This window comes from Xyrauchen texanus, chromosome 14, assembly GCF_025860055.1.
Source record: "Xyrauchen texanus isolate HMW12.3.18 chromosome 14, RBS_HiC_50CHRs, whole genome shotgun sequence".
NCBI lineage: Eukaryota > Metazoa > Chordata > Actinopteri > Cypriniformes > Catostomidae > Xyrauchen > Xyrauchen texanus.
In genome coordinates, this window is record NC_068289.1 from 18,249,000 (window position 1) to 18,272,947 (window position 23,948).

General features: G+C 37.0%; 2 protein-coding genes across 2 annotated transcripts in view; both read right to left on the reverse strand.

The window, feature by feature from the left end:
• The window catches only part of LOC127654897 (FERM, ARHGEF and pleckstrin domain-containing protein 1-like), an 84,316-nt gene extending 74,272 nt beyond the window's left edge, over nt 1-10,044 (reverse strand). Inside the window, exons 1-2 of the mRNA XM_052142444.1 lie at nt 9,870-10,044; nt 2,144-2,331 (exon numbers count right to left, since the gene is read on the reverse strand). Coding sequence (XP_051998404.1) covers nt 2,144-2,314 — 171 coding nt within the window. The 5' untranslated portion in view covers nt 2,315-2,331; nt 9,870-10,044. The remainder of the gene's footprint in view (nt 1-2,143; nt 2,332-9,869) is intronic.
• Nucleotides 10,045-13,084: 3,040 nt separating this feature from the next.
• LOC127654906 (ras-related protein Rap-2a) lies at nt 13,085-22,376 on the reverse strand. Its single transcript, XM_052142455.1, has 2 exons — nt 21,462-22,376; nt 13,085-15,304 (listed from the first exon to the last, which is right to left on the reverse strand). The coding sequence occupies exons 1-2, from the start codon at nt 21,773-21,775 to the stop codon at nt 15,067-15,069; spliced, it is 552 nt and encodes a 183-aa protein (XP_051998415.1). The 5' UTR covers nt 21,776-22,376; the 3' UTR covers nt 13,085-15,066.
• Nucleotides 22,377-23,948: the final 1,572 nt, after the last annotated feature.

Genomic DNA, 23,948 nt, shown 5'->3' on the forward strand with positions numbered 1-23,948 from the left:
TGTGTGTGTGTGTGTGTGTGTGTGTGTGTGTGAGTGAGTGAGTGAGTGAGTGAGTGAGTGAGTGAGTGAGTGAGTGAGTGAGTGAGTGAGTGAGTGAGTGAGTGAGTGAGTGAGAGTGGTCAACTCAGAGCAGCTGAACCAAACTCTCACTCTCTGTCTTTCTGTTTCCTGTGGCTTGACAATTCTGCAGTGTTGCAGGTTTCAGGAAAAATAACATGTAATTTCAGTTGTTTGCACAGACTTACTCACAGACATATTTATCCAGAATAACTGGTTACCCTCATAAAATACTTCATACTCTATTTCTTTGACAAATCAAGTCTCTCTGACATCACACACTTGCAACCATTAAGCTGTTTGGAAAGTTTGACAGGCATTACAATCATGTCCAGTATTTAAAGAATGTTAGTAAATCTATCCTGAATAGAAATTACAAATATTTCCTAACATTAAATGGCTCGATGAGAGCAGATTTATTTCTTGTGTTGACATATTTCCTATTGAAATAGGAAGTTGGTTCAAAAATTTGAAATAACTTGTAGTTTATATCACAGTCCTAAAAAAACGTAACTTTAACAGCTTGTACTGACAAGAGCAATGAAGACATTTTCAACAGGAATATATTCCAGCCACTTTCTTTGCATCCAATTGATGTTTGTGAAAGGAAATTAAGTATGAGCTTTAGTGCAACCGAAGACACACAGAGGAATCAAGAACATCTAGTGCAACATTCTGGTTCAGGAAGAAAAAACTATTACATTTTTTATATAGGGAATTAGCAAAAACTTAAAAATCTTTAAGATAGACCGACCATTAATCGCTGGTATATTCTCCTGTTTAAGACATTAGTTTGCATTGTTTCAATTGAGTTTTCTTTTCTATTTTTATTTCATTACACCATTCACAGTGCTTCATGGGATTGTAGTTCATTCCCTCATGAAAGACGTTAAGTACACAGTCTTGTACCTTTGTCTTTTTGTCCACTTTTTTCAAATACTTTGCTTCGAATCAAATTTTGTCATTTATAAATTCCCCTCAGAGATGGTTGGTTTGGTTCATTGCTATTATGAAGACTTTTATGGAATCACAATTATTTTTTATGTATGGAACCGCACAGCCCAGTTTGTCTTAAAGGGGTCATGACATGAAGAATTAATTTCCTTCATCTTTTGGCATTTAAGAGATCATTGTACTTTAAAAAACTTACTGTAAGTTTCAGAACTCAAAGCTTCTTCCTCACTGCGAAAAGTGCATTTGTTGAAACCAAGCTGCCAAAACAACTCATTCTCTATTTCCTCCTCATTGTGATGCCACACTGTGGAAGACATTTGCATCTGACTACCACCACAACAAAACATCAACTTCTAATTTACCTTTAATCACTTCCGTAGCCTGCCCAGTGAGATGGCAAGTAGCGAGAGCAGGTCAGTAAAGAACAGAGAGCCAATCATAAGAGTGGGCGTTTACTGTCAATTCTTAAAGGAGAAGCAGCACCAAAACATAGTCTTTTTGAAAGATGATCAGAATGAGGGTGGAAAATAATCATGTTTTACAAATATATGACAGTTTTTGTGCAAAACTTTAATAATAATATAAGTGAACCTCATGGAACATATTAAAATGATTTAAAAAAAACTCATGTCATAACCCCTTTAAATTGATAGTTCACCCAAAAATTTATCATTTGCATCTTTTTTCCTTACAATGAAACTAAGTCATTCTGCCATAACATTTCCTTTAGTGTTCCACTGAAGAAAGAATGTAATTTGTGTTTGGAACAACATGAAGGTGAGTGAATAATTACAGTTTTCATGTATGGGGGAATTATCCCTTTGAAAAAGCCTTAGATTAATTGTGATAATTTTTTTATTTTTTTCCTTTTGACTGCCCAAATAGTCTATATTTAACTTTATATTTAACGTTTCTGTTTAATAGGTTAAACAAAGCAATATCAAAATACCCCCTGGAACCTGCTTAAAGATACCCTAGGGGTACATATAAACTTGGTTGGTAATCACTGCACTAGCATGCAAATGGTCTCAAAGCTAATACACACAGACTAAAAGCCATTAAAGTCCCATTTTGATTTAATGAGCTATTTTCTCCACAAGAGCATATGTCCACAGAGATCACAACAACTCACCGATATGTCGAATGTCTCCTCTGAGTCGTCCAGCAGCAAGACTCTGACGGGCATCAGTCGGCCAGGCGGCATAGCTGCCGCTTTGTGTCGAGGGTCCAGAGTGCTGATGCCCAGGGTCACTGGTGCTCCTAACCTCTGCCCCGCCAAAGATGCCTGGCCCTGTTCCACCATTGTCTTCCTCAATCAGACTGCAAACAACAAAAACAGAAATGTCAAACTCCACCTTCCTACAGCATGTCTACAATAGAGCTGTTCAGCTGTGACATAAATTTGTAGGTGAACCCGAAAGTCTAATTCGCCTGGGTACCCTCTAGATTTTCCTATGGGTTTTTATAATGGGGTTTTTTACGGTATGTGTAAAAGAAGGTCTGTGGTAAATATTACTAGACGACTAGTGGACGTTTTGTTATACAACATAAATTACACATGTTCATACCTTAAACGTGAATTTTAAGCCACCCTGTTTTTTTAAAAGTATGTAATTCAAGACTACCACACCTGGAGTCGCAAGTTCGAATCTAGGGTGTGCTGTGTGACTCCAGCCAGGCTTCCTAAGCAACCAATTGGCCCGGTTGCTAGGGTGGGTAGAGTCACGCTGGGTATGTATAAGGGAATTATAAGGCAAAAATACAAAATAGGTAAATACACGAGCACTCTCATGTGGAATAAGTGGAGCTGGAGCTGGAGCTGCCGCTTCGCTGAAGCAAAAATTAAAGGAAACAACCCGGCATTCCATCTTAAATGCAGTTATATTTTTATGTGTCATAGCTTTATTAATCTTCATATAATACGGATCGATCATGTAAATAACTACAAACTCTGAAACTGGCATTTCTCTGTGTGGTCAGCACCTCCCCTATGAGTTGCGCGATTGTCCCGATCTGAGGGGGAGAAATTGAAACTGCATCCGGCTGATGCACACTCCGTCAAGGGGACGCTTGTCCCTTGAGCGCGCACACTTGCTGCAGCTAGATTGTAACGTGATTGCTCGTGACTTATTGGATCATAATATATGTGTCACTGTGCATTTCTTATCGGGAAGAAAATTGTCAATACACAGCTTTATTAATAAGAGAGAGTTTGTTTTTTTGTGAGTTAAGGATGGATTGAAGTGAACAGAAAGGTGAGAGAGTCTTCACCCCATTATACACTGCATCAAAATATGTTTTTTTATTTTTTTTCCCAATATAAATATCTAAAACTTCTTTAAAACAACGTACATTTTCTTTAGCAGCTATACTGCAGAAAAAAAAAATTGTTATCTGAGAATGTTGAATATAATATTCAAAATACAAATATTATAAAATATCTAAAAATCCTTTAAAAAAAGATACATTCACCTGAGAAGCAGCATATAAGATATTTAGACTTGGTTTTAGAGAATAGATCTTGAATATAAGTATATTTTGTCTTTACTGCACTCGCAGAAGTATAACCAAGTGAAAAAACACACTTACAGGATTATGCAAAAGTTTAGGCACCCCTGACAATTTCCATGATTTTCATTTATAAATAATTGGGTGTTTGGATCAGCAATTTCATTTTGATCTATCAAATAACTGAAGGACACAGTACTATTTCGGTAGTGAAATGAGGTTCATTGGATTAACAGAAAATGTGCAATATGCATCAAAACGAAATTAGGCAGGTGCATAAATTTGGGCACCCTTGTCATTTTGTTGATTTGAATACCTGTAACTACCTAGCACTGATTAATTGGAAAACACAATTGGTTTGGTGAGCTCATTAAGCCTTGAACTTCATAGACAGGTGCATCCAATCATGAGAAAAGGTATTTAAGGTGGCCAATTGCAAGTTGTTGTTCTCTTTCACTCTCCTCTGAAGAGTGGCAACATGGGGGCCTCAAAACAACTCTCAAATGACCTGAAAACAAAGATTGTTCAACATTACGGTTTAGGGGAAGGCTACAAAAAGATATTACAGAGATTTAAGCTGTCAGTGTCCACTGTGAGGAACATAGTGAGGAAATGGAAGAGGCACAGTTCTTGTTAAGGCCAGAAGTGGCAGGCCAAGTAAAATATTGGAGAGGCAAAGGCGAAGGATGGTGAGAACGGTCAAAAACAGCCCACAGACAACCTTCAAAGACCTACAACATCATCTTGCTGCAGATGGTGTCACTGTGCATCGTTCAACTATTCAGCGCACTTTGCACAAGGAGAAGCTGTACGGGAGAGTGATGCGGAAGAAGCCTTTTCTGCGCACACGCCACAAACAGAGTCGTTTGAGGTATGCAAACGCACATTTGGACAAGTCAGCTTCATTTTGGAAGAAGGTGCTGTGGACTGATGAATCAAAGATGGGAGTTATTTGGTCATAACAAGGGGCGTTATGCATGGTGGCAAAAGAACACTGCATTCCAAGACAAACACTTGCTACCCACAATGGAGGTTCCATCATGCTGTGGGGCTGTGTGGCCACTGCCGGTACTGGGAATCTTGTTAAAGTTGAGGGTCGCATGGATTCCACTCAATATCAGCAGATACTTGAGAATAATGTAGATGAATCAGTCACAAAGTTGAAGTTACACCAGGGCTGAATATTTCAACAAGACAACGACCCAAAACACTGCTCAAAATCTACTCTGGCATTTATGCAGAGGAACAAGTACAATGTTCTGTAATGGCCATCCCATATTGCTGATCCAAACACCCAATTATTTATAAATGAAAATCATGGAAATTGTCAGGGGTGCCTAAACTTTTGCATACGCCTCTATATACAAAATACATTTAAGATACATTCTCTTAAAGCAAATCTAAATATCTTATATGTTGCTTCTCGAGTAAATGTATCTTGTTTTAAGGATTTTTAGACAATTTTAAATGGAAAACAAGACAAAAACACTTGATAACAATAGGATCTTTTTGCCGTGAATTTCTTTACTGAATTAAAAGTAACTTTTAATTCAGTGAATGTCATTTAGAGATATTTTTAAAAGATGATTTTGTCCTTTTTATTCTTAGTAAGCATGTTTCATACAACCTTTTAAGTCAAGGCACAAGCTGAATAATCAGTTAAAAGCTAATGATTAATCTTTGCAATCGCTGAATAGTCGAATAATCATTCATAACAATTGTTAGATTAATCGATTATCAAAATCATTAGTTGCAGCCCTACTTCAAAACAAAAGTTCAATTTAAATGGAAAAAGTGTGATAGAAATATATAACTTCTGTATAGTTAAGTAATATTCACTGCAATACTACTACTACTACTAATACTAATAATAAATAAATAGTAATTGTATAGTATTTAAGCAATATTTCACAATCTGTTATGCAGCATTTTATTTGTCAAAAATAACTCCAATTTTGTATTTTTTTCATCTACCAGCCACCTTGGCTGGACCCTGCTTTCACATCTCTCCCTCTCTGTTCCCATCATCCTCTCTGTGTATCACACATGCCAGAGCACTAATGTCATTACTACTAAACCAAGGGTCAACATGAGAGAGAGAGAGAAACAGGAAGAGATCAAATGAGCTGCTGAGGGCAGTCAACCGGATATATAACAAACACTGATCTTTGTAGATCAGCTCACCATATGACTTGTTCTCTTCATACGCGATAGCATTTATCTAAGTGATCTTCAAACGAACCTGACTGTTAGTGAAATATCAGAAAACAACTTTTAAAACACTTCTTTTCAACAGTAATACAAATGTTTTTAGTCTTCGTCTGTCTGATAATATATGCACAATAAAATTACAGGTGAACTGTACAGATTTTTTCCCATTTTAAAATGCAGTACGTTCTCCTCCACCAACTTAATGTGGATAAACATCTATACGCCATTTATAGGCTGATTCTCCACCTCATTACATCTGTGGACAACAATACAGGTAGTTTTCAGATCAAAATAAGAGACCGTGAATTCAATAATACAGAAAAAATCTGACCAACACATGACTGCACAGTTGCTTGCACACAGTGCTGCTTGTAAATGAGCATGTTGGCACATATATGATGAATTATGATAAAACTAATACTGATCTATTATCTAAACTAGGGAGTTTTTATAGGCTATTCTTAATAAAATACCTTTTTCAAATTCAATAAAGACAACACTGAAAATATTTAACCATAAAAATGTGCTTCACGTGAAAATTTACTGTTTTTATTCAAGTCAAAAATATTATTTATCACAACTGAATCAGCCGGAATACATTAGGTTACACAAAACAAAACACATTTTAAGGGTTAGATCAGGTATAAATAGCTCTTAAAAATAGAACAATCGCAGGTTACCACTTATTCAAAGGAGGTTATTCAAAAGTTCAGAGAGGGAGTGTAAAAGATCTAATCAGTGCCAGAGAGAAAAAACAAACTCCACCAGAATAAATTCTGCAAATGCTTTGCCTGTAGCCATTAAAAATTCCATTCCTTCAGCAATGCCCTGGAAAAATCAACAGCAGTGATGGTGAAGCAAGTACATCCACACACACAGTGCTGTCTTTTGTTTGGCTGGAATTGAGCTTCCACATGCAGAACAGACCAGGACTGTGTTATCATAAATTGTGTTATTTAAAGAAAGATTAAAATAAAATAGAGGTTTTAAGAAGGCATCTAATGCACTTACACAGGCGGCCAAACATTTGGAATAATGCACAGATTTTGCTGTTTCGGAAGGAAATTGGTACATTAATTCACCAAAGTGTCATTCAACTGATCACAAAGTATAGTCAGGACATTACTGATGTAAAAAACAGCACCATCACTATTTGAAAATTTTAATTTTTTTATCAAATCTTGACAGGCCCCATCCTTCAGTAATCATGCTAAACTGCTAATTTGGTACAAGAAAATCACTTGCCATTATATCAAACACTGCTGTGAAATGAAGCTTAACATTGTCTTTGTGTTTGTTTTTGAGTTGCAACAGTATGCAATAGACTGGCATGTCTTAAGGTCAATATTTGGTAAAAAATGGCAAAAAAGGCGGGCCTGGGTAGTTCAGCGAGTATTGACACTGACTACCACCCCTTGAGTCGTGAGTTTGAATACGGGGCGTGCTGAGTGACTCCAGCCAGGACTCCTAAGCAAACAAATTGGCCCGATAGCTAGGGAGGGTAGAGTCACATGGGGTAACCTCTTTATGGTCACTATAATGTGTGGTTCTCGCTCTCGTGGGGCACGTGGAGAATAGCCTGAAGCCTCCACACACGCTAGGTCTCTGGTAACACGCTCAACAAGCCACGTGATAAGATGTGCAGACTGACGGTCTCAGACACAGAGGCAACTGAGATTCGTCATCCGGCCCCCGGATTGAGGTGAGTCATTATGCCACCATGAGGACTTAGAGCGCATTGGGAATTGGGCATTCCAAACTGGGGAGAAAATGGGAGAAAAAATTGCTTTCTCTAGAAACTCATCAGTTAATCATTGTTTTCAGGAATGAAGGCTATACAATGCTTGAAATTGCCAAAAAAATTAAGATTTCATACAAAGGTGTACACTACACGCTTCAAAGATAAAGGACAACTGGCTCTAACAAGGACAGGGAGAGATGTGAAAGGCCAGATGTACAAATAAACAAGAGGATAAGTACATCAGAGTTTCTAGTTTGAGAAATAGATGCCTCACATGTCCTCAGCTGACAGCTTCATTGAATTCTACCCGCTCAACATGTTTCATGTACAACAGTAAAGAGAAGACAGGGGTGCAGGTCCTATGGGAAGAATTGCAAAGAAAAAGCCACTTTTGAAACAGAAAAACTAAAAGAAAAGGTTTGAGTGGGCAAAGAAACACAGACATTGGACAACAGATAATTGGAAAAGAGTGTTATGGATCTTAACCCCATTAAGCTTTTGTGTGATCAGCTAGACTGTAAGGTGGTAAGTGCCTGTCAAGACAGCCACATCTATGGCAAGTGCTACAGGAAGTGTGAAATGTCACCTGAGAATCTGAACAAACTGACAAATAGACTGCCAAGGATCTGCAAAGCTGTCATTGCTGGATGTGGAGGAGTTTTATGAGAACTCTTTGAAGTAGTTTAAAGAATTTCTGAAAAAAAAAATTTAATTGTAATGTCCTGACTACCCATTGTGATCAGTTGAATGCCACATTGGTGAATAAAAGTACCAATTTCTTTCCATAAGAGCAAAATCTGTACAATATTCCAAACTTTTGTCCGCCAGTGCAAAGGAAAAATTCACCCAAAAATGTATCTCATAATTTACTCACTCTCATGCCATCCCACATGTGAAGACTTTCTTTCTTCTGCAGAATGCAAACAAAGATTTTTAGAAGAATATCTCAGCTCTGTAGGTCCATACAATTCAAGTCAACAGGGCCCAAAAGCACATAAAGGCAGCATAAAAGTAATCCATTCAACTCCAATGGTAAAATCCATGTCTTCAAAATCTATATGATAGGTGTAGTTGAGAAACAGATTAATATTCAAGTCCTTTTTTTACTATAAATTGTCCTCCCTGCCCAGTAGGTGGTAATATGCACACAAAAAAAACTTGAAAGTGAAAATAAGGATTGATTTTAAAATAGGACTTAAATATCGATCAGTTTCTCACCCACACCTATCATATCGCTTCTGAAGACTTGCATTTAACCACTAGAGTCTTATAGATTACTTTTATGCTGCCTTTGTATGCTTTATGGAGCTTCACATTTCTGCCCAACATTCAATTGCATTATATGAACTTACAGAGCAGAAAAATTCTTCAAAAAATCGTCTGGGATGGCATGAGGGTAAGTAAATGATTAGAGAGTTTTCATTTCTGGGTGAACTATTCCTTTATGTCATGCTTTCAGAAATGTAATTTTGAATGATCTGACTTTATTACTGAATACCCCATTGGCTTTCACATGGAATAGAAAAAGGACCAACCTTTAGGGTACTGGTTGAATTAACCTGTGTGAGAAGATTAGCCTACTGAAGATAAATGTTTGACCATTCCAAACACGAATTAAATGAAATGTGGATCATTTCAGGTTCCTAACATATGCTGTATGTACACTGGCACTGATCGACGTCGCGTCGCGTTGAAACTGCACGTCACCTCAGAGCGTTCATCACTAACCACGAACCAATCAGCTGCGAGCTCGAGACTAGCAACAGCAAAATGATAATAAAATAAGATGAAAATAAAATCTCATGCATGGCTATATAATGTACTGCACACGAGCCATTTCAAAACAGCGGACACATGTTTGCACTGTTATTATTGCTACAACTGTGTAACACAGGAACAAAGATCACGAGCTAGCTTTGATTTAACGGTCAGAAGTTATTTCAGTATATAACGCATACAATTCATTCCAGTTAATTTACACATCCGATATATTTGTAAACTGACCTAAAACGGACAGGGAAATAAAAAAGGTCGTCCGTGACTTTTAAGCGTATCGCGTCGCAACGAGCGCGTGTGGTGTTGATTATAACGGAGAGCGATCTAGTTTCGTCGTGCAGAGATGGTGTGAGCCGAACAAAGCGCAGAACAGGTCAATAGACAGTCTAATGTCAAGGTCTTCGGGAAAATAATCTATAATCCCAATCGGAAGAGTCGGGTCTGGTTGTTATATGACTGAGAAGAGCCCTTAATCGGTGCATAATGGAAATATAACTGTACGGCGGAGCTTCAGCAATGTCACGGCAGTTCTTCTCATGATCAAATTTGTGGCTAGATTTACACCTTAATCTCTTTCCAGCATAGAGCACTGTGAATGAGAAAAGAAAATCAACGCACCTACCGTTACAAAGTATTCTCTGTGTGCGTTTATCCGAAAGCAACTGATAGAAATGGTGATGTTGTGATGACCGCAGAGAGCCGCTTCAGATGCAGGTTGTTCAGTAGCGTATGAGCGTCCTCGCAGTCGCCATGTCTGCCGGATGGAGAGACGGGATTACACTGACAGAGGAGATCGAGACTCGACGCTGCATCCAACTAGAACAGGACAAGCGGCGGGATGTATGTTCATATGCTGCCATCTACCGATTAAAGCATCAGAACGCAGTCCAATGATGACATGAATACACAGGATCAGTCATTTCTCATTTGTATTCTATTATAAATATGAATAATGATTACACTGGCAAAAATAAAAGCCTCTTATAAATCTATTAGATATCAACTCCGATAGGCCCTACATGAGATTTATTACCAATATGATCCCTTGCAAAATATCCTAAAGAATGCTAATTGAATTACTCTTCTTGATCCCTTTTGATGCTTTGGAAGAAATTCTATTAGCATTCCTTAAAACAGTAAATGTCTGTTCACATATTTTTACAGAAAAACAGCGCTATTTTAATCTCATTATGAGTGAGTTGCTATATTGAATTACCTTTAACTAAATAAAGGTTTATAATTCAGTGGCACCAAACTTTAGAACTTCTGAAAAAAACAAGAAAAAGAAAGAAAGAAATGCAATTTAAACTATGATTTAGATCCAGATTTTAAATACTACTACTATAATAATAATGCTTCACTGTAAACTCTTCTGTACATTTTTATAATTATTAGCCCTTTAAACTCGGATTGGCCTTTAAGCCTTTAATTTTGGGCATGTCGATGAAACAGGAAATCTTTAAAAACACATTCAGAGCTTAAAGGGTTAAGTGCGTGTAATTAGGCTATTATTTACTAAATTATAAATTATTAATAATCTAATCATCGACTATTAGGCCTACAGTGGAATGCTTGACTGTGATTGATCAATTACGACATTCTGCAGTCAAATATTTTTGTATAATGACCACTAAACTGTATAATTAACCAAAATTAAAAATTCATATTGAATTAGCATTTTTTATGTATTTGGTTACTTCCTCATAATTTCGGATTTTACGTATGTGCCATGACACGAGCAGGAGCTGAAATGTGAATAAATCCAGTCATCTCATTCCGGGGTGTATTTTGCTCTGTAACGCGATGGACTATGAATAATATGCCATAATAATGACACAATCAAGTTAAATAAACAATCAATGTTTGCTCATTATAGTTGCTTTTCCAATGAAAAACGTCAGTCATGGAATTGGTGTCTAATAAAAAAAAAACATTCAAAACAAAAAGAGAGGGCAAAGCAAAAAGCTTTTGCCATATATCTTTTCGTTCACAAATAAACATTAAAATAACAAAAATCGTTGGATTATTGGGTTATATATTTTCTCAACTTGGCAAATTAATTTCTCTACATCTTGCACAGAAGCCTTATGTCCTTGTCCCTCAGAAGATGGCAACACAAGGTTGTTTTAATGCGATTCTGAAGTGAGAAGCTAATAAAGGGGGATAAAAAACATTATTAATTTACTTTGAGTTATTACATTTTGATGTTTTAAATACAGCATTGGTATCAAAATAATTATGAATAATATTGTGAACAAAAGAAAATAACGACTTGAAAATCATGTTATGACAATAATAGCCAATAGATGGCTGTAGTGATCTATGCAGCAGCCTACTGTGTAGTAAATTTAGAGTTTTAGAGAAACTACCCCTACCCCTGAACCTAACCGTAACCCTATCAATAAATCTAACCCAAAACCTAACCTTAACAGCCAGTAATGACTGGCTGACTGTGAATTATCCTGTAACACTTTATTAACTGTATAAAACAGGTGTGTGTTTAGAAATGATTTGTGGCAGGGTGGACGGCCCTCCATTTTATAAAAATAAATCAGGAGATTTGCACACATGCCAGGATCTTTAAACCTGATAAACACATTAACAGAAAACAGACAAAGTGAGCAATGCCAGAAATCTCTGAACAGACTCATTCCGAGTCTGCATGGCACTTATAAGCAAGGCAGGTTGCTCAATCCAAGATGCTCCAGAAGCACTTTTCCTGAAATATGTGAGCTGTAAATCACTTTTAATAGACATCATCTGCATAATGACAAGCAGCCAAATGTGAGGGTACATGTGGATGTGCGTGAGCGTCATGTTGATAGATGGTGTGTGCGCGTATCTTCCCCCACTATAACAATTTCTGGCCAATCAAATCACTGCAAATTAGAGTGTGAAATTGGCAATGCGTGTTGTCATGTGGTTGCCATGACACCCAGCAAAAAGTCTCATGCTGGTGTCCTCATATGAAATGTCTAAATCTCCCCCTCAATACTTTTATGTCCATTTTCCATGTCCTCTCTTGGCTGTCTTTCCCTACATTTCTGTGTCAAGCGAGTGGGCAGAGAGGTCAGGTTGAAAACATTTACCCCATAAATTAAACACAAATTACCTCTGCTGACAATCTCATCTAGTTGCTTACCATTAATGTAAATGACTTTTTCATTACTATAACAGTGGCTCTGATCAGAAAGCAATAGGCCTACTAGTGTACTGCTTACTTATTGTTATTAATATATTATTTTTTTAAATAGTATGTGAAACAGCATGGAGTACACAAACTATCCAGTTATGAATATTGTTAAGCATATACAAAAATATTTTAAGCTAGTATCATGCACTGTTGTCACATTACCTCAATACATTGCATTTTTTATTTATTGAGTGGTGTCTAGTTTTTGTCTTGGAATAATTCTTTGCATTTTATTATTTATTGTGGAATAAAATGTCTTAACTTTAAAGTAATTTTTTTAAATATTATTTCCAAACCATACATTAATCATACATTAGCTAATAAAGGTGCGTGCTATAAAGCTAACGTGATCTGTCCCGATTCAGGTACATACAGCAGTCAAGTAGAAATGGCTATTGTACAGCGACATGTCAATTTCAAGCAATTTAACTGCTGTCACTGTGAACAACACATAATTCAGTATCAGATGGAAAGCATGTGCTAAATAGTTCAACAGCCATAACATAAACACAAAACCTGCCTGATGAAAAACAGAACCAGTTATGTGCCTGATATTCAAACAGCAGTTTATTATTACACAGTGCCTGGGCTAGATTTTCTCTCATTATAACACACAAATACACAGAATAAATGTTCTGGTCAAATATGAGAATTTCTGTCATATCAAGTGTGTAAGTATTAAAACTGAAAAAAGAGGGAAAACAAAATAGAAAATGCACCGCAGAGTGTGTGAGTTGAATGTACTTTATTTAGGTGCCAAACAAAAGAGTGTCACCATTCAGTCGTTCACAAAAGTTGAGCACAAGTCCATACAAAAAAATATAAAATCAATACTGACTCAGAGCTCTCTATTCAAACACATACAGTCAAATAGGCATACATTCATATGCACACCATCAATCTTAATCTTAAATCTGCTCATCCTGGAGGTCTAAACTTAATCTCATTTTTCTATTTACAGTCCACCAATAATAATTGTCATCAGCATCAACGACCCATACATCCTTGCCAGAATATTGAAGATAGTGAGTGTAGAAAGGAGGCTGAGACACTGAAAAGACATGTGAGAAAGGAGTGATATAGAGAGCGCGAAATAGAGAGTTAGGCCACATCCACACTAATCCATTTTGTTTTGAAAACTCTTTTTTTTACGTCATTGTTCTCCAAACTATGTGGTAATAGAGAGCGTTTTCAAAATGCTCAATTTTCGGTGGAGGAAAACGCCATTCTAGCATGGACGAAAGGTTTAAACAGGCAAAATTAATGCTTTTAAAACAAAAATGGATTGTGTTGGTAGAAATGTCTTCTACCCCATGACCGGTCAATTTAGTGCCGTTCATACCAAATTAATTTTTGCATCTCATGCCAAAGTATGACATTTTTATGTTAAGTTAAAAAAATCTTTAACATTTAAAAATGCATGGTGCGTTGTTTTATTTGTTGCGCTGCATCTAGCTTTTTTAGCACAATAACAAGTTCGGTCTGAACAGCCCCTTGTGCTGCATTCCATTCAACTAGGAAAGTCGGAATATCCATTTACATTTATACATTTGGCAGATGCTTTTATCCAAAGTGACTTACAGTGCACTTATTACAGGGACAATCCCCCAGGAGCAACCTGGATTAAAGTGCCTTGCTCAAGGACGCAATGGTGGTGGCTGTGGTAATCGAACTGGCAACCTTCTGCTTACCACTTCTGTGCTTTAGCCCACTACGCCACCACCACTATATCCAACTTTTCATTTGGAAAAGTGCAATGGCACTTGGAACAATCTTGAAAAACCAACTTGGAAACTGCAAGACACGAACATTAATGAACAAACATTCAGTATCAAAGAAAATAAAATGCCTCAATCTTTAATCGGCATGCATTTTGGAATTGCCTAACATGTGCAGCATTTGAAGTATGGAACGCAACATAAGTAATTATTCTGCCTACTTTTTGGAGGTGCCTTTGTGTCAGGAGCATGCATTTGATGGCTTAAAAGGCTCTTTGGGTAGGCAGCTCATTGAAGAAACAGATGATTTTTAGGGATCTGTTCTTCTATTAATTGATCATTAAAATCTAATCATTAAAGGTGAAGTGTGTAATTTTCTAGCCACTATAGTCACCAAAAATACTGGCAAAAATAACAACAGTTTTCAATTAGCTTTCACAAACACACACGAAAAAACAGATAGATCTAACCCAAACTCACACCATAGCTTGAGTCAATGTTGGAAGTTTCAATATTTTAATAATGCCATAGTGTTTACACGTTTTTCAGGGGAATATACCTACGAACAGCTTAATTGTAGCTGTCCATCCACAGAAAGGGGAGATAGGAGAAAGTATTTCAACAGTGAAATTTTTTTTATAATTATGGATAAAACATTTTCTTCTCTAGGTCTCTCACCTGGTGAAAAATTCGGATAAAATCATCAAGACCATAAAACCAAAAACATAAAAGACCATACATCCCAACTGTAGGATCCTGTACATACAGGAAATGTGAGACATAAGGCAAGTGCATTTCCAGTGGTTGAGTCAGCCCAAATTTAAAGTCTATAAATGATGGAAAAAATGCAGACACTAGAAGGTCAATGAAGACTACTGAAATGTGAGTTCTGTGTTTGGTTTGTGGGGTTATTGTATATTGCAGGAGGAGCAGCATGGATCATCTTTATCCGGCTGTGCTGCGTAGTCCATCTGCCGCACAATCTCAGCAAAGAGTTCGTCCACCATTGTCTTACTCTTAGCGGAGGTCTCAATGAACGGACAACCCCACTCCTCGGACAGCGCCTGTCCCTCTCTCACAGAAACCTCCCGCTCACTCTCCAGATCCACCTTATTCCCCACCAGGATCACAGGAACCTTCTCATACCTGGAAAACACACACATGGTTTGTCATAGAACCCTCAAACACATAAAACCTGTATTTATCAAAGACTAATTAAAAGGCAATTGCAACACATTTAACTTCCATTATGTGACATCTTCGAGTGAAACTGAATATTAAGTGAGAAATGATGTAGGGCAGGGCTTGATTTTATCCATCAGGGTTTGAATGTCATGGATGTCAGACAATGACATTCAAACCTTTGATTCACTACAGTAAGCCTACAATAATTTATTTTATTTTGAGTTGATGGATTTGGTGCACAATCGCAGGCTGAAGTTATTCGTCTTGGCGTGTTTACATCATGTCCATAAGAAGAGCCGAACAACTTCTCCACTATACTACTCAACCACTGGCAAGTGAAATCTGACCATTTGCCAGCCAGTGGCTAATCAAAATGTTTTAGTCGCATAGCGCAAAATTTGGTAGCATATGCAAGTGATTCACAAGCATTGTAGAGGGTTGTCACAGAGTAAAAGATTGATCTTGGGATTTAAAAATCGATATTAATATTGTTTAAATGATGATCGGTATGCAACGGAAAATCAATAATTTTACCCAGTTCTAATTTGCGAATGACGTAATCAAATAAAAAATTATAGGAAAAAATATATGGAAAAAAATATTGATTTAAAGATGTTGATTTTAAATATAGAACGAACACATTTTTATTTTATATGCAAAATATTCTGATATTTACAAATATACAAGTATTTTGAGTACAAGTAGTTTGAGTGTGTAGCGAGAGCAAATCAATTGCATTATTCTAATGGGAGTGGGAGGTCGCTGCACGGCTCTTTTAGGGCAATTTGTTTGCTTCCATTTGCTGATAGGTGGCTTGTTCCTTTGCTGAAAATTCACCAGTAACTGAACTAACATAAACTGAAGGCTTCTACAGAAGCATCTGTAAAAAAAACATCATAGTGTCTGCTCAGGACATGTAAAATACCTCCAGCACATTAGATCACATAATTTAAATTCTCCCAGTACATTAATATTGTTCAGTTTTCCTCAAGGCAACAGAAGAATGTCTCACACCCATAACCACTAACTGAGCAGTGATAACTGGCCAGAGGGGGATGAGAAGGATGGAGTTACTGTGGCCACATCCCTCATAACCACACCCTGTTATCAACAAACCACAAATGATATCACAGTTTCAAAGTACTTTCAGAATGATAAAGTAACATTCTCACAGTCTCTACTCTGCAAACATACAGAGAGAGGAAAAAAAAACTATTAGATTTTTTTAATTTTCAGAAGTAAAATTTATATGATACAATTATGATGCTTGGGAGATGTGAGTAGAATTGCAGTGGCATTGCTATGTGGATGCTAGGGTGTTTGAGTGTTTTTAGTGTGTTTCTATGTGGTTGCTTGCTGGCCAAAGCCAAAAAAGCCCCTCTATCATAATCTTATTGCTTCTTCACTCTAAATCAAAGGGGTTATTTTTGCCCATTTTAATGTCTGCCTTTCGAAAACATTTTAAGTAATATTGTTTCAAAAACGAATGGCACAACACTCCTTAACAAGCTGCATGATTTGAGTTATGTCGTTAGCACAAATGGTGCAGGATGAGTTGTACACCCGAGTTTATTACTGATGGTTAAAGCTCTTGCACAACAAACGCAAAAAAAAAAAATTGTGATGAAGATTTTGAATAGAAACAATGGAAAACATTTTTTTTTTCCCCTCGCTCAGCAATGACCCAACTGAAACCAATCACAGCACATCAAATTGTTAATTTATAAATACTCAATATGTAATAAATAGTACTGATAGGTGCAATATGTTTTTATGGTCTCACGATTTAGTTATTGATTTGTTTATCTTCTATAAATTTACATCACATCAGAGATAAAACACCACTTTTATGCTCACTCATCCTTCAACAAGAACAAACAGCATTCCCACTATCTTCCCCCTTCATTATGCATCGCTTTTACTGTGTGAAATATTTATACCATTCAATTATTTAATATTTTCTGTGAGCAAAAACATCCATCTGTACAAGAGCATGCAATTCTATATTATTTGCATGAGAATGCGAGCTAGATTAGATGTTGTTTGTGGTTGTATATAAATGTGACTGATCCAAAAGGGTGGAGTAAGTTTGGACTGTGAGGTTAGGGGGAGAGGGGTGGGGCAACATGGTGGAGTTACGATAGGGTTTAGGGTTGGGTTTAAAATTGATAAGGGTTAGAGTTAATTTGTGTAATGTTTTTATGAAACAATAATCTCTCCTAATTATTTCAAATTGAGGTGAAATAAAAATTGGCCTTATTTATGGTCTTACTGTTCATAATTAATTGGTTTTTCCAAAGAAAAATATGTTTGCCTTCAAAGCCTTTTTTCTAGGGCTGTCAATTTAATACGTTAATTCAGTACGATTAATTTTACCAAAAATAACGCTTTTAAAAAATTTACGCCATTAATCGCATGCCCCCGGACCATAATAAGGAAGATTCCAGAGAAATGCATGCTTGTAGTACCACCTGTTTACTCCAGAGGGCAGTAAGTGATATTTCAGCTGTATGAGCAACGTGCAGTTTATACAGTGAAGAAAACAACACACAACACAGACATGCATTACGTTCTTGCGTTCAAAACACTTGGGGCACAAATCCGAACTAAGGGATCTCAAGATGTGTTTAAAGATTGTGTATTAAACTATATTTAACTTAACACAGTGACCTAAACATTTTATGTTTATGACACGACGCACCCAAGACACTACACAAGCATGTTTGATGTAGGTGTACATTGACGGGTCCTTAAACAAGCCCTTATAATAAATCTCAAACGGATTTCTAAATATTTAAAAATAACTATGTATAATGATATATTGATATAAATATGTATAATCATTATATATTGAATTATTGTTATATGAGGGTCTTTCTCAGCAAATATTTGTATATGCGATTAATCGCGATTATTTAATCGGGACACCGTGTAATTAATTAGATTACATTTTTTAATCGATTGACAGCCCTACTTTTATCACAATATAACTTGGTCTGCCTCTGAAAAAATAAAGTTTATTTCTGACTGATGTCACCAATCCCTCTTAGTCCAGAAACATACTTTACGCAAGTTCCTGCACACAGATACGAGTGCGGTCCAGTTGAACATTTTTAATGTCTGGTTTTGCATTACTGTGGCAGTTACAAACCTCATTACTCCACGGGGCGATAATTACCTTCAAAGGTCTGTGCCAGTAATCTGGATGTGTTATTATTTAGGCGAGATGCTATAAATATATTGACTTCAATTTAACTGATAATGTCTTCAAACTGTCTGGCAAGACAGTAGTTGGCTCGAAAGAGAAAACTCAGTAGTAGCGGACAGTTCGCACTAATCTAGCAATGGCGCCCCTTGTGGCAACTTTGAGAATGCACAGCGAGCCACATGATAACATGCGCAGATTGACTGTCTCAGAAGTGGAGACAACTGAGACTTGTCTTCCACCATCCGGATTGAAGTAACCGCGCCACCACGAGGACCTACTAAAGTAATGGGAATTGGGCATTCCAACATTGGCAGAAAAGGAGATTAAAAAAAAGGTGCATAAAAAAAAAAAAACACCCGCCAATCCGTCATCCGGAAGTCATGTAACACCCTCAAGCTTACTAGCCACTTTGGCAGGTGACATTTTCAGTGATTTTCCTAGATTGAAAATTCTGTTACTTTCTGTTAAGTGCTTAGAACACTAAATATTCTTCTCATCTGAAACGCAGGCTCATCTTTTGTGTGGTACGACTGAAGCCTGTTTTTTGCGTGATTTTCCTGCGAGCATCATAATCTGTCTCAGAAGCATCATAGACCCACTCGCGTGTGTGAACCACACTACGCTATGTAATCTCGGAAGCACGCACATCTAATGGCATCACATGCTGCATTAAAAAATATATTATTTCAATAAGAAAAATGTTACATGGAAATAAAATGGGTTACACATGCCATTTCATGTTGACTTCAATCATCCTTCTATAAATGTTCATATTGAGTCAAGTAATGCTAATGGATTGTTAATGCAAATTCGTTCATAATTTCAAACCAATTCTAAAGGATCCTAGAGGGATCAAGTAAGATTCCACCAAGAATTAATTAATAAACTGAAATTCATTTTTTTCCCCCTTCAGAATTTGGGTTTATCAATTAGAATCTTAATTCATTTTTATTGGATTCTTATTTGATCCCTTTATGGATCTAAATTATGATTGAATTTCCATCAGCAATCCTTTATGATTTTTGAACTAGGGCTCAAATGTGTGCATTTGTGAGTGTACAGTTTGCTCTACTGTGTGGGGGATGTTCTAGTACTCAAAATGCCCTGATTGCTTACCTTTTTAGCCTTTCAATTTGATTTATAGCCTTTAAGCCCCACTAAATGTCTCCTTTCCAAAAACAATAAATGGAAACTTGTGGTTTAGTCGCATCTATTGTATTATATTTATTGGTTTTAAATAACAAAATTACCTTTTCTCTTTTTGGAACTACAAACAACAGCCGTGATAAATCCTATCCATTTGTATACTTCCACATTTAATTTCCAATAGTCTTTGTCAACTATACTCTGTGTTTCCTATTTTCTAAAAGGAGTCTTTAGGGTTTAGCAACTTCAAATGCCTTTCTGAGTCCATTTATTCTCAGATAATGGCTGAACAAAAGAAAATCTCTACAGCAACCAGCGCCATTGTGCTGGGCTACAAAAAATTACAATATCAAAAATCTATTGTTGTACATTGTAAATAAATATATATAAAATCAAGTTCAGAAATCTACAGTAATTCTTAAATTCAACAGTTTCCGGTCAAACATTTTGCATTCTGGAAGATGGGGAACAGGTTCATTGTGTGAATTAAATAGTTTTACACTAAATAACTATTATTTGCAGAGCAATTGGAGAAAATGTACATTTAAAATGACGGTTTCAGTTGGTAAAAGCTAGTGACATTTTGAACCATTTATTTCAAAACCCAAAGAATATAAGAGCTGTGGCGCATTGTTAGTATTCATGTGAACAAAAGTGTTCATGCCCCCTTCTCTCTTCACAATCATCTCCCATCAGCCTTCACTTGACTGTCCAATAAAAAGTAATATTAAAAAAGAACAATTCATCCTAAATGTACCAATCAACTGTGTATGGTGTGAGATGAATAAACACATACCCTGAACTGTCCTTAAAGGAATAGTTCACTCAAAAATTTTAATTTTCTCATCATTTGCTCACCCTTATGCTGTCTCAAACTCATGTAACTTTCTTTCTTTTGTGGACCACAAACAAAGATTTTATGATGGAGATAGAATGCTGTTTTATCCATACAATGCAAGTCAATGGGGTCCAACACTTTAAAGCTCCTAAAAGGACATGAAGACCAAATATCTTCGATTGTGTTCTGCAGGAGTAAGTCATACGAGTTTGAGATGGCATAAAGATAAGGAATAGTTACCAAAAAATGGAAATCCTATCATTTAATAACCTCTATTTTGCTTGTGCAAATTCAAACTTGATGATTTCAGTGAATAAAGACTTGAAATTTCAATCGGTTTCTAACACAAAACAACAAATAGCTTGAGGACTTGGAATACAGTACGTTGTGCATTAGACTTCTTTTGTAGTACTTTAATGCCATTTTACTTTTTCAAGCTTTGCCGTGTAAATCACTATCCACTTTCATTGTCAGGAAATGAGCAGCTCGGACATTCAGAGTACATGACAGAATTTGATTTTTTAGGCTGAACTACTCCTTATGTGTTAGTAATCTAGACATGGTATATTTGAGAAACACAGACACTATGGTCTGAATGCCATATACTGTACATGTCATATCCAGTGTAACACTTTCTACAACAGCATCTGGTGTAATTTGTGTGTATGTGCTCCTCACAAAATCATTATAAGGTTCCCAAAAATACAGATGCAATTTTGTTCTTCTTTCAAACTCAAGCAACAGGCCTGTAAAGGCCCAACTAGACTCAAGATTGCGCAATATAGATTGCATCTCATTCACCGAAGGTACTGATAGATATAATGTAGCTAATATTATTGTCTCAGGATGCACTTGGGCGGAAAAGTGATATGGCATCATTAGCCAAAGCTGTGACACATTTGAGACGTGTATGGGTCCCGTCTCACCTCTTCACTCGGATGATCTGATCTCTCATCGGTTTAATGTCTTGAAAGCTCTGCTGGTTGACCAGACTGTAGACCAGAATGAAGCCCTGTCCGTTTTTAATGTACAGGTCCCGCATGGACGCGAACTGCTCCGTTCCCGCCGTGTCGAGGATCTCCAGCACGGACGGCGAGGAGTCCACCTCGATCTCCTTACGGTAAAAATCCTCGATGGTCGGGTCGTACTTCTCGATAAACGTCCCGGTGACAAACTGCACGGTGAGAGCGGATTTACCGACCCCGCCGCTTCCGAGGACCACCACTTTATACTCACGCATCTCTCCGGTCTGAACGGGTGTCAAACTCAAAATAATCTCACACGACACTGGACGTGGAATTTATTTTCATTTTTGAGTGCGTTTAAACGAGCGTGTCTGCCGACATAAACAAGTCTCGCACAAAGACATAATTCCCGCATGATCACGGAGCCGCCCGGTGCACCGGCGGCCCGATCGAGCCTAATAATTCACAACGGGCAACAGCTGAATAGATGCGTTCACCAATAACTTGTGCTTTTCCTCTGATCAGCTCACCATCCTATAGGAGAAAAAGGAAGACTACGTGAAGGAACCACGCCGATTGTCTTCGGTACCGGTGGATTAAAATATCATGCTCTATAATCAGATTAACTGAAATTAAATTGGTGTTTTCAATGTCTTTCTGCTCTCTCCGCCGCGCCGCTCCCCTCTCGGCCTCCGTACAGAGACGCTTCGTTTAACGGATTCGTGAAGCGCCGAATAGCCGTCCCTGCTGCATCAAACCGCGCCCACGCCACGCCAGCGCACAGGACAAAGCTGATTTCCGCTTGAGTCAAAACGAACCGGTTGTCTGCCGTTGCCGTAAGGAAAGTTGTGAGAAATCCCCCGACAGACAAGATGTGGCTGCGCGGGGCCGCTCACTCCATCATCCTTCAAGTGATGGAAGAGAATGCGGGATGTTGTCGCCATGGAAACTCACTGGTATTCAAGGTGCTTGTAGGTGGTAACAGTTAGTTGTGGTGATGGTTTGATCAGGATAAATCTATGTAGGCCTATGTTTTATAAATATTTATTATACAATACAAATAGTGAACCAGTTAGAATTTTTATTCTGTTGGTTGAAGAATATTTTACACACATCCAACAGAAAAAAAATGATAAACAACATTATTTGAACTAAAAGAATACAAAGACATTAACAGTGCATCTTTTAGTTTTAACACAGACACATCACATTTTCCAGAGCTAAGTGCTGTTTTTTTCTGAATTTTCTTTTGTGGATTATGACTTTGGAAAACCATATAAACAATAATTAAAAACGAATTGGTAAAAGAGTCACATTTAAGAACTCATAGATTGAGCTGTTAACCTGAATGAACAAGTCAAGCATTAGGCTTGTGAAATGTTTTGTTTAAAGGGGTCATGATATTCTGTTTTTTTTTTTTTTTTAAATAGTTTTATTTTATTCCCTGAGGTCCACCGATAATGTTATTAAAGACATAATTTAGTAATATATGTTAATTTCCACCTTGTCTCTGGCCATTTGTCTGAAACGCTCTGTTGTCAGGGTTTACACATAACACACATCCAACACATTGCATCTGAATATATTAAACTGTTCACTCACTGTAAGCACAGCAGCACCATAAACTATCAAACAGTCATGACATTTGAAATATACAGTGGGTACGGAAAGTATTCAGACCCCCTTAAATTTTTCACGCTTTGTTATATTGCAGCCATTTGCTAAAATCATTTAAGTTCATTTTTTTTCCTCATTATTGTACACACAGCACCACATATTGACAGAAAAACACAGAATTGTTGACATTTTTGCACATTTATTAAAAAAGAAAAACTGAAATATCACATGGTCCTAAGTATATACGATTTTGGGTCAAAGTGTTTTAACCCCCCAAAATAGTCCACATTGGTCCCCTTTGGTGTTCAGGAATAGTGAGGCCACAGTAGGTCCTGCTCTCTCTCGCTCTCTCTGAGTACGAACTGAGCACCAGTGGCCAAGGGCGCAATAATGTGATGTTTTTCATTGTAGAGGCATAAATTAATGTACCCCAAGTGACGTAGGGTAGTTGCAGAAACAGTGAACGAGGCGTTTTTGCAGCTTGGTTTCAATAAATGCTTTTATTGCATTGGGGATTAAGTTTTGAGTTCTGAAATTTACAGTATGTTTTTATAGTAGAAAGACCTCTTATATGTCAAACTACTGTTTTTCTGCATTGCTTTATTTTATTTGCATGAAAAACAAAAATGTCATTCAAATTTGGAATAGAATACTCATAGAAATTGAGCATTACTTATATGATTTTAGACTTATTTAAATGTATCTGATTTGCCATTGTATGCATGCACACAACGGACTAAATACATGTTGTAAATAGAACATTTTGATGCAATTGGAGTACACCTAACTGGAATGCTATAATTGACACTTTTCATGTTAAGTTAATTATGG